Here is a 13,401-nt window from a genome sequence, read left to right on the forward strand (position 1 = left end):
CCCTTTTGGTTTCATATTCATTCCAACTTTTTGAATCACAGTTTTTGTGGGATTTCTTTTGGGGACCGCCCAAAATAAACAAAGGGCCACATGTGGCCCCCGAGCCACGGGTGCCTGTGTGTGTGTGTGTGTGTGTGTGTGTGTTTGTGTGTGTGTGTGTGTGTGTGTGTGTGTGTTGTGTGTTGTGTGTGTTTGTGTGTGTGTGTGGGCGTACACTAACCCTGTGCTTCTCTATGATGCAGCAAACGTCTCGTCCAACCTTCTTCGCCCGTAAGTTTGAGGCCAGCGTGAGCCAGGAGGTCATCAACCAGCTGGACGCGTTCCTGTTTGGGCCGTACCCTCCGAACACGCCGGGCCTCAGCGCCTACTGGGAGAAGCCTACGAGCAGGAGGCGGACGGAGCGGCCGGCCTATCAGACGCTGCGCTCACGCACTACCACGCCTTCGCCCGCATGGGACTGAACCGAGCTCCGCCCCCATCACCGCTCACTCTGCAGGGAGAACCTGACCAACAGAGCTGCAGGTGTTAACAGCACATCTATGTTTGTACGTCTACAACAAAGAACAGGAACACATCTATGTTTATACGTCTACAACAAAGAACAGGAACACATCTATGTTATACGTCTACAACAAAGACAGGAACACATCTATGTTTATAGCGTCTATAACAAAGAACAGGAACACATCTATGTATAGTACATCTATAACAAAGAACAGGAACACATCTATGTTCATATGTCTATAACAAAGAACAGGAACACATCTATGTAGATACATCTATAACAAAGAACAGGAACACATCTATGTATATACATCTATAACAAAGAAACAGGAACACATCTATGTTTAGACGTCTATAACAAAGAAAAGGAACACATCTATGTATATACATCTATAACAAAGAACAGGAACACATCTATGTATATACAATATATAACAAAGAACAGGAACACATCTATGTATATACGTCTATAACAAAGAACAGGAACACATCTATGTCATATGTCTAGAACAAATAACAAAACACATCTATGTATATACGTCTATAACAAAGAACAGGAACACATCTATGTATATACTTCTACAACAAAGAACAGGAACACATCTATGTTTATACGTCTACAACAAAGAACAGGAACACATCTATGTATTTACATCTATAACAAAGAACAGGAAACACATCTATGTCATATGTCTATAACAAATAACAGAAACACATCTATGTATATACGTCTATAACAAACAACAGGAACACATCTATGTCATATGTCTATAACAAATAACAGAAACACATCTAGTTTATACGTCTATAACAAAGAACAGAAACACATCTATGTTTATATGTATATAACAAAGAACAGAACACATCAATGTTTATATGTCTATAACAAAGAACAGGAACACATCAATGTTATATGTCTATAACAAAGAACAGGAACACATCAATGTTATATGTCTATAACAAGACAGGAACACATCAATGTTATATGTCTATAACAAGACAGGACACATCAATGTATATGTCTAACAAAGAACAGGAACACATCAATGTTATATGTCTATAACAAAGAACAGGAACACATCAATGTTATATGTCTATAACAAAGAACAAAACACATCAATGTTATATGTCTATAACAAAGAACAGGAACACATCTATGTATATACGTCTATAACAAAGAACAGGAACACATCAATGTTATATGTCATAACAAAGAACAGGAACACATCAATGTTATATGTCTATAACAAAGAACAGGAACACCATCCAATGTTATATGTCTATAACAAAGAACAGGAACACATCAATGTTATATGTCTATAACAAAGAACAGTAACACATCTATGTATATACGTCTATAACAAAGAGACAGGAAACACATCTATGTATATACGTCTATAACAAAGAAACAGGAACACTAACTGGTTTTTAATCTCCAGGTTGTTTTGGTGAAACCTCCCCCTGTCCGTCCACCTCTACTTCCAGTCTGACCAGTCCTAGGTTGTATTGGTCCGACAGGCGACCACCAACAGAGGGTCCGGTCGGCTGGGAGGTCCTGGAGACGGGGTCCCCCCTAAGGAGCACTTCACCCTCAGCCCCTCCCCACCCCCAACAGGCCTGCTGCACGTACAGGTCAGAGCCACACCCACCAGAACCAGAACTATCCCCACAATAAAACCAGAACCAGGCCTGACACCAGTCCCGATGGAACCAGTACCAAACTGAATCAGTGTAAAACCTATGAAAACCAGTTTATACACCAGAGTGAAACCAGTTCCACAAAAACATCCCCAATCTAAAAAAAACAGTTTGAACCAGTTTAAAAACAAATCAAGCATTAAACTAGTTTGAGACCAGTAATATATCGATACTAAACCTGTGTATAGGGTAATCAGGATCAAGTGTTGAAAACCAGTCCAAATAAAGTGTTTAAAAACCAGTAAAAAGCCAAGTCAGATAAACCAGTGTGAGACCAATATGAAAAAACAGTTTCTAACCAGTTTAGAAACAAATGTTAAACCAGTATAAACCAGTCTGAAGCAGAAAGAAATGTAGATGTTCCCTCTCAGAGAACTGGTTTGTGCAGGTGGGGACGGACTGGGACCTAAGGAGCGTCTCTTCAGGAACTGGGGCAAGCATCCTGGGCCCAGAGGACCCGCCGGGGCCGTCCAGCGCTGGAGCCGCAGCCAGAGCAACCTGACGGCCACCGTGGTCTGGATCGACCCCACCAACGTCATCGCCGCCACCTACGACATCCTGGTGGACGCCGCGGCCTGAGCCACGCACTACCCGCCAGCCCCCCTCGCATCCCGCTAAGGCCCGGAGTGTGGACGCTCCGCGTTCTGCACCACTGGAGACCAGCTCTGAGAGACCCACTTCCTGGTGGCTCCGCTGGGAGTTTTACCGACAACAGCCCATAAAGAAAGGTACGTGAAACCAGCTTAAGACCAGTGTGAAACCACTTAAGAACTGGTTTGAAACTACTTTAAGGTAGTTAGAGGAAGTCTTTACACTGGCTCCCAGTCCAGCCTCAGAGGAGACTGTAAAGTTCTGCTGCTGGTTATAAATGTGTGAATGGGTTTGGTCCAGATACATCAGTGAGAATGTTAGTCCAGGGTATGAACCCAGCAGGTCTCTGAGATCCTATGGACACAGGTCAGATAGTGGAGCCCAGAGCTCACAGTAACCATGGTGATGCTGTGTTTAGTTGTTATGCTGCAAAGAAGTGGAACAAACTGCAGCAGAGCTGAAGTCAGCATCACATGTGAACATTTTTAAATCAAAGTTAAAGGAATTTTTTTCTCTACTGCGTATGATTGAGAGAGATTTATGGTCATGATGATGAGTCATGTGTTTGTTGATGATTTTAAATGTTTTTATTGATTTAAGCTGTTGAATGTTGCACCTCTTTTGATCATTTGAAGCACATTTAAGTGCTTGTGTATGAAATGTGCTATACAATAAATTGTCTTGCCTTAGGAACCAGTGTAGAACCAGTTTAAGAAAGCAGCGTCTGATGATGATTATCTGTGTCCGTCCTAAGAGGACACCCTGCGGCTGCACTCCGGTCCTCCTGGGAACTCCTACATGGAGCAGAGCTTCCACGGTCTGACCCTCTGCTGCGGCTGCCGCTCAGCTTGAGCGCCGTGGAGGAGGCGGAGCTTAACGCCGGCCTGACGGGGTCAGCCCTGAGCCGGTGGGTGGACGCCCTGCTGGACAAACACTGGTCGGTCGCGGACGTTTGCAGCACGACGACGAGTGCTTGCAACGCCGTGCAGCACTGCCAACGTACCGCCTGGAGCTCACTAAGCCCCGACCCCAAGTCTGAACTGAGCGCGCCCAGAAAAGATGGACGAATCAGGTAGCAGCAGCAGCAGGACGGGGATCAATGAGCGAGGACAACGAAAACACACCAGGTTTACAAAGACTCTTTACACAGCACAGACACCAGGGGGCGTGTCTTATCTGATCCACAGGCAGCTCAAACCAGTACAATGTGTGTTAATCCAGTCCAAAAACCAGTGTGAAACCAGATCACAAACTAGTGTCCGATAAACTGGTATTAAACTAATCTTAAACAGTCCAGATAACAAATCCAGTGTAAAAATATCTCTCTTTGGAGCGACAGTGAAGCCCCGCCCCCTGCCACCGATCATTGACTAGTTTGCATTAAACAGAGGGGATGTTTTGAATCAACTGGTGATCATGTTACATGGTGACTGAGTTTAGAAGCTCCACAGTTAACAATTGTTATGGTTCACGCCGTTCGTTCATCGCACACCAACAGTGTGCTGATTGGTCAACATAACACAAGCCACGCCCACTTCACGGTACCTTAAAGGAGGAAGTGATCATCAATGATTGGTGTGTTTGGTGTAATGCACGTCCTGGTTTCCATGTTATATGATGAACACCAGCAGAGGAAGGTGTGTGTGAGTGTGTGTGTGTGAAAATGTACAGATTTTTAATTTATAAACACAAGGAATGAAACAAACTTCTCAGAGGGGGAAAAAAAATTAAGCTTCTCTCCGTGTGTGTGTGTCTCTCCGTGTGTGTGTGTAAGTGTGTCTCTCTCTGTGTGTGTGTCTCTCCGTGTGTGTGTGTAAGTGTGTAAGTGTGTCTCTCCGTGTGTGTGTGTGTAAGTGTGTGTCTCTCTGTGTGTGTGTAAGTGTGTGTGTGTCTCCAGTCTTTGGTAAGTCTTTAGAAACCAAAATAATTTAAAGTGATGAATTTAAAATGTTGATGCCTTAGAAACCACCCAGATGGATTTTTCAAAATAAAAGCTGATAACTCTTTGAATGCTGTCTGAAACCATTTATTTATTTTAGTTTTTATGCTTTCTTTTTTAAAAACTGATCGAAAATGTTTTAAAAGGTAATGATTTTTTAAACTTCTCCAAAATCTCAGTGACTGATGTTTTATTTCAAACACAATTGAAAACTTTTGATTAAAAGAAAGAGTTTTTGAATCATTGGTTTAAACATTATGAGCTCCGGTTCATCTTTGCTCTGGTTTTCTCCAAACTTCTTCTCCTGAAATATACGTGGATTTGACGTTGAGTTTGTCGTCAAGCACGATCAGGTCTGAAAACACAACACAGCATCACTGAGGCTAATGCTAACATGCTAGCAGTCAGATCAAAGAAACAAGAACACCTAAGGCTAGTGATAATGCTAACAGGAACCTCAGAAATGTAAGATCACCAAGGCTAATGCTAATAGTAAAGGCAGAAATACAAAAACACTGAAAGTAATGCTAACACTAAGCCTCTGATAATGATGATCTAGCTCCTAACTGCTTTTGAGCATTCACAGCTTGAGTTAGCACAGAGAGTGAGCGTTAGCATCAGGAGTTAGCCCAGTGAGTGAGCGTTAGCATCATGAGTAAGAGCAGTGAGTTAGTTAGCTCAGTGAGTTAGCGTCAGCATCCTGAGTTAGCACAGTGAGTGAGCATTTGCATCATGAGTAAGAGCAGTGAGCTAGCTCAGTGAGTTAGCGTTAGCATCCTGAGTTAGCACAGTGAGTGAGATGTGCGACCTGCGTCGGCGCCGTAGTCCAGACGTCCTTTCCTAGCGATGCCGAGCAGCTGAGCAGGATGAAGCGACGCCGCCTCCAGAGCTTCCTCTGCTTTACAGCCTGAGGACAAAAACACGTTGCCTTCAAATAAAAGCCTTTAAAAAAATAAAAAAAACTGACACACACACACACTGACCAGTGGCCTGCCAGAAGTGACGCACACACATGTCCATGGTGGCGATGCTGCCACACAGCGTTGTCGTACCTGAGGGGCGGAGCCAACAATCATTTGACCTGTGTGTGTGTGTGTGTGTGTGTGTGTGTGTGTGGCTGAACCTGCGACGTAGGCGTGCAGTCCTTTGATCTCTATGATCTGTTGACCCAGCATGTGTTGTCCTGGAGGGAGGCCCATGGCTGTGATGGCGTCCGTCACCAGAACCAGACCTGGACACAGGAGGAGCGTCAAAGGGACATGCCCACTTCTGACTTCAGTGAGCCCCGCCCTGACTAACCTGAGGGGTGTGCTCTGTGTGCAATGCGTAGAGCGGCAGGGTTGGTGTGGATCCCGTCTGCGATCATCCCGTAGTAAACGGTGCGAGGGGGCGGGACTTGGTCGGTGGTCAGCAGGCCCACGATGCCCGGGTCACGGTGGTGAAACTGAGGGCGGATGCAGTGAATGGTTTAAAATCCCGTCTGTGACAGACCGAAGGTCATGTGACTTACCGGCAGCATGGCGTTGAACAGGTGGGTGATGAAGGAGGCTCCGCCCCTTACGGCCTCCTCGGCCTGCGATAGGTTGGCTGCCGAGTGACCCAAGGACACTGTCACGCCCCTCCGACAGAGCTCCTTCACTGCCGATTGGCTGTTGTCCATCTCTGGGGCCAGTGTTACTATGGCGACGTTGCCCAGGTCGCCGTAGACCTCCATCAGGTCCTCAGTTGGTCTGGAGCTGAAGGTCCTCAGACAGTGTTCAGGGTGGGCTCCTTTCTTCTGAGCACTGATGAACGGACCCTCCAGATGAACACCTTCAATTATTATAAAATCCATTCTATTATATATATATATATATATATATAGATATCTAATAAATCACATTCTATTATATAAATATATATAATATATATCTAATATATCACATTCTATTATATATATATATATATATCTAATATATCACATTCTATTATATATATATATATATATATCTAATATATCACATTCTATTATATATATATATATATCTAATATCACATTCTATTAATATATATCTCTAATATATCACATTCTATTATATATATATATATATATATATATAATAATCACATTCTATTATATATATATATCTAATATATCACATTCTATTATATAATATATATATATCTAATATATCACATTCTATTATATATATATATATATATAATATCACATTCTATTATATATAAATATCTATATATCACATTCTATTATATAAAATATCTAATATATCACATTCTATTATATATATATATATATATATATATATATATCTAATAAATCACATTCTATTATATAAATATATATATATATATCTAATATATCACATTCTATTATATATATATATATATATCTAATATATCACATTCTATTATATATATAGATAGATATCTAATATATCACATTCTATTATATATATATCTCTAATATATCACATTCTTATATATATATATATATATATGATATATATATATATAATATATCACATTCTATTATAATATATATCTAATATATCACATTCTATTATATATATATATATATATATCTAATATATCACATTCTATTATATATATATATATCTAATATATCACATTCTATTATATATAAATATCTAATATATCACATTCTATTATATATAAATATCTAATATATCACATTCTATTATATATATATATATATATCTAATATATCACATTCTATTATAATATATATATATATATATATATCACATTCTATTATATAAATATCTAATATATCACATTCTATTATATAGAATATATAATATATCACATTCTATTATATATAAATATCTATATATCACATTCTATATATATATATATATATATCTCTAATAGATCACATTCATTATATATATCTCTAATATATCACATTCTATGATATATATCTATAGATCACATTCTATTATATTATATATATATCTAATATATCACATTCTATTATATATATACTAATATATCACATCTATTATATAAATATCTAATATAGCACATTCTATTATATATAAATATCTAATATATCACATTCTATATATATATATAATATATACTATCTAATATATCACATTCTATTATATATATATATATATCTAATATATCACATTCTATTATATATATATATATATCTAATATATCACATTCTATTATATATATATATATCTAATATATCACATTCTATTATATATATATATATCTAATATATCACATTCTATTTTATATATATATATCTAATATATCACATTCTATTATATATATATATCTAATATATCACATCTATTATATATATATATATCTAATATATCACATTCTATTATATATATATATATCTAATATATCACATTCTATTATATATATATATATCTAATATATCACATTCTATTATATATATATATATCTAATATATCACATTCTATTATATATATATATAATATATCACATTCTATTATATATATATATATATCTAATATATCACATTCTATTATATATATATCTAATATATCACATTCATTATTATATATATATCGAATATATCACATTCTATTATATATATATATATCTAATATATCACATTCTATTATATATATCTAATATATCACATTCTATTATATATATATATCTAATATATCACATTCATATATATATCTAATATATCACATTCTATATATATATATATATCTAATATATCACATTCTATTATATATATATCTAATATATCACATTCTATTATATATATATCTAATATATCACATTCTATTATATATATATATCTAATATATCACATTCTATATATATAAATATCTAATATATCACATTCTATTATATATATATCTAATATATCACATTCTATATATATATATCTCTAATATATCACATTCTATTATATATAAATATCTAATATATCACATTCTATATAAGAGAATATATTAGAATATACGAGAACAGCAACAAAAATAAAACATATATATACAATAACAACAATAATAAACAGTAGCAACAACAATATAATGAATAATGACAATAATATGATATAATACTATAATTATATATACTAATTATCACAATAAAAGTAATTATTATTCTAACAAATAATTAATTATGAATAATGATTTCATTTATTTAAAAGGTCCTGGACTTGTTAGATAATAATATTTTTTTAATTAAGTTGCAGTAATTTAATGATATGAATCAAGTGAGCATGTGATCACTAGGGTGATTAATGGAGCTCTGTGATTGGTCGGTTTCCTCTCACCTAGAACTCCTGCTCCATCTGGTCCTCCTTCCTGGACTTTGATCTGAGGGAGAACCTAAAACACACACACACACACACAAGGTCGTAATGTAAGGACACACACACACACACACACACACACACACACACACACACACACCACACACACACACACACACACACACACACACACACACACACACACAACACACACCCACACACCCCCCCCCCCCCCCCCTACCTGGTGGTATACAACAGGTGGGGAGGAGACCAGTGTGGGACAGAATGAAGTCACTCCATGTTCTAGAATCTTTTTGGCCACCAACGAAACATTCTCAGAACATTGTTCAGACAGCTGAGAAAAGTCAACCCCAAACCCTCCTGTAGAGAGAGGAAGGTCAGTGTTGTGTGTGTGTGTGTGGTGTGTGGGTGTGTGTGTGTGTGTTGTGTGTGTGGTACCATTGATCTGTGTGTCAATGAAGCCTGGAGCGATGATGGTTCCCTCACAGTTCACCAGTTCATCAGCGAAACCTTGTTTCATCATAGAAAAGCTTCTCTGGGTTCAGAATAGAACCATCACGCACCCACAGGTCCTCTCTGTTTATACACACAATATATACATATAATATATACAAATATATACACACAAATACACACAATATATACATATAATATATACAAATATACACACAATATATACAAATAGACACACATATATACACAATATATACACATAATATATACACATATATAATAATTTAAGATACAAATAATACACACAATATATACATTTAATATATACAAATATATACACACAATATATACACACAATATATACACATATATACACACAAATATACACATAATATGTACACAATATATACATTTAATATATACAAATATATACACACAATATATACATTTAATATATACAAATATATACACATAATATATACACACAATATATACATTTAATATATACAATATATACACACAATATATACATATAATATATACAAATATACACACAATATATACAAATATAGACACACAATATACACACAATATATACACAATATATACACAATATACATATAATATATACACCAAATATACACACAATATAACACACATATATACACACAATATATACATTTAATAATACAAATAGATATACACACAATATATACACACAATATACAAATATACACACAATATAACACACAATATAGACATATAATATATACACACAATATATAACACATATATACACACAATATATACACATAATATACACAATATATACATTTAATATATACAAATATATACACACAATATATACATTTAATATATACAATATAACACACAATATATACACACAATAGATACACACAAGATATATACATTTAATATATGCAAATATATACACACAATATATACACACAATATATACAATATATACATACAATATATACAAATATATACACACGATAGATACACATATACACACATATATACACATAATATATACACACAATATATCAAATATATACACACAATATACACATATATACACACAATATATACAAATATATACATACAATATATACACAAATATATACAAAGATATACACACAATATATACAAATATATACACACAATATGATACACATAATATATACACACAATATATACAAATATATACACACAATATATACACATATATACACACAATATAAACACATATACACACAATATACAATATACACATATGCACACACAATAGATACACATAGACACACACAATATATACAAATATATACACACAATATATAACAAATATATACACACAATATATAACAATAGAACCATCACGCACCCACAGGTCCTGTCTAGACCACACATATATATGTGTATATATAACAATCATGTGTCGGGTAGATACATATATGTGTGATTATGTGTGTGTACACGTGTATACAAATGTGTGTGTGTATATATAAATGTGTGTGTGTTACCTCTCTGCAGTGTGGGTGTCTTTGTTAATATAAGTGTGTGTGTGCGTTAATATAAGTGTGTGTGTGTTACCTCTGCAGTGTGTGTGTGTGTGTTATCTCTACAGTGTGTGTGTGTGTGTTACCTCTGCAGTGTGTGGTCTTTGTAAATATAAGTGTGGTGTGGTTACCTCTGCAGTGTGTGTGTGTGTTACCTCTACATGTGTGTGTGTGTGTGTTACCTCTACAGTGTGTGTGTGTGTGTGTTACCTCTACAGTGTGTGTGTGTGTGTGTATATATAAATGTGTGTGTGTTACCTCTGCAGTGTGTGTGTCTTTGTTAATATAAGTGGTGGGTGTGTGTTACCTCTGCGTGTGTGTTGTGTTACCTCTACAGTGTGTGTGTGTGTGTTACCTCTACAGTGTGTGTGTGTGTGTTACCCTACAGTGTGGTGTGTGTGTGTGTTACCTCTCTGCAGTGTGTGTGTGTGTGTGTTACCTCTGCAGTGTATGTGTGTGTGTGTGTTACCTCTACAGTGTGTGTGTGTGTGTGTGTGTGTGTGTGTGTGTGTGTTACCCTCTGCAGTGTGTGTTCTCTGAGGATGGTCCCGTTGATGAAGCGAGTTATTGGAGCGTCAGACACAGACTTGTTGGACGGCATCTTAGGTTTGTTTTCCTACAATATAATAATAATTTCATAATTAAGTCACGCATTGAATTATTATTAGATTTTGTTTTACTAAAAGACAAAATAACCAAAAAATAAACTAACAATAATAATAATAACTATAACATTATCATCCCAATCCCACGCCAGATTGTTGTCATTATGACTCAACTTAAATGTACACTAAGAAAATATTATCACCAGAATAAGAAAATTATATCTTAAACATTTTTCTAGAATCTGTCCCCTTTAACTCAAAACCTATATAATAAGGAAAACATAACAATATATAATAGTAACTTATTGACACTTAATGAATTATTAATTAAACTTGTTTTACTAAAAAACTAAAAAACATTAAATATTTGGCTGTTTAAAACTCAACTTCAACCAACAATTAAGAAACTTATTCCTACAAATGAAGCCTTTTCTTGAATATAAACTTCAATAAAATAATATTATGGAATATCAGTAACAACAGCAGTACAAATGATAATAATATATAGATATAGAATATTGAGTTATTATTAAACTTTCTTTTACTAAAAACTAAAAAAAACAAAAAAAAAACTAACAATAATAATAATATATAAAAATAATAATAATAATATATAACGTAAATTATTGTCGCTTTTTTCAATTATATAAACTTTGTTTCACTAAAAACCAAAATAACCTACACAAAAAATAAATGTTTTTATATGTAAATCTCAACTTAACCAAAAAAAGAAACTTATTTCACACAAATGAAGTTTTTTCCTTTTCCTGAAATATAAAATATAAATTTAAAAGACAATTCTCACCGAACCGAAGCCTCAGAGCGTCTCTGATGTGAGTTCAGACGTGTCTGAGACGAGAATGACGACGCTGTGAATATAAGAGCTGATGAAATGACCTTTGACCTCTTCTATAACCCTGAGCTCAGTTTCATTATGAGAAACAAACAATCATGGAGTTCTTTGCATCCAAAGTTTGGAAGAATCGCTTCATGAACTCAGGTTTCTTAGTGGAGCAGTGTCAGCATATTTTTTGCTGACTCAGCTCAAGACCAACACAAATCTATACATAGTCATAGACAATCATAGAGGTGTCCCCATCCGATATTGATATTGGTCCGATATCAGCCAGAAAACGATATCGGATTTTATCGGACTGCATCTAAAATCTTCGATATCATAACGATATAATAAAATATATATATATATATATATAATTCAATTAATTTGTAGAATACTGCAGATGTTATGTTGGATGGTTAAAATGTACGTAACCAATTGGTTATAATAAATTTGGTCAATTTTCTCATCCCTACTGTTACTTGTTCTCTGTTTGAGTGACATCACATGATCAAGACTTTTCTAATATTCCACACTACAAAATAAGTCATAAATGTATGTATGATTCATGCTGTTATCGTATCGGATCCAAATCGGTATCGTCCAATAACGCAAGGCTGCAATATCGGTATCGATCGGAAGGGAAAAAGTTGTATCGGGACATCCCTACAATACAATACATCTACTGTATATCAGACTTAATGTTTAGCTCTGTAACATCTATATAAATATATTTATATAGAGTTGGACGAAATGTGTTAGAGATACGTGCTTATGTTATTATTGAACGATCAGGGTCTTTGTGTGGTAACGGAGTGGAGTGGACAACATGAAGGTTGGTCACACACTGAGCTACACAAAAACACTCATGCGTGCACACACACCAACAC

The 13,401-nt window shown here is 35.0% G+C and overlaps 1 protein-coding gene and 1 pseudogene across 1 annotated transcript in view; one reads left to right on the forward strand and one right to left on the reverse strand.

Annotated features, from left to right (window-relative positions):
• The window catches only part of LOC114468982 (xylosyltransferase 1-like), a 24,071-nt gene extending 19,565 nt beyond the window's left edge, over positions 1 to 4,506 (forward strand). Inside the window, 10 exon segments of the mRNA XM_028456169.1 lie at positions 243 to 372; positions 375 to 522; positions 2,037 to 2,136; positions 2,591 to 2,603; positions 2,606 to 2,799; positions 2,802 to 2,858; positions 2,860 to 2,898; positions 2,900 to 2,930; positions 3,548 to 3,613; positions 3,616 to 4,506. Coding sequence (XP_028311970.1) covers positions 243 to 372; positions 375 to 522; positions 2,037 to 2,136; positions 2,591 to 2,603; positions 2,606 to 2,799; positions 2,802 to 2,858; positions 2,860 to 2,898; positions 2,900 to 2,930; positions 3,548 to 3,613; positions 3,616 to 3,869 — 1,032 coding nt within the window. The 3' untranslated portion in view covers positions 3,870 to 4,506.
• A 399-nt stretch (positions 4,507 to 4,905) lies between these two features.
• Positions 4,906 to 13,401, reverse strand: part of LOC114468983 (N-acetylglucosamine-6-phosphate deacetylase-like) — a 12,943-nt pseudogene continuing 4,447 nt past the window's right edge.

The sequence above is a fragment of the Gouania willdenowi genome, chromosome 8 (assembly GCF_900634775.1).
Source record: "Gouania willdenowi chromosome 8, fGouWil2.1, whole genome shotgun sequence".
Taxonomy (NCBI): domain Eukaryota; kingdom Metazoa; phylum Chordata; class Actinopteri; order Blenniiformes; family Gobiesocidae; genus Gouania; species Gouania willdenowi.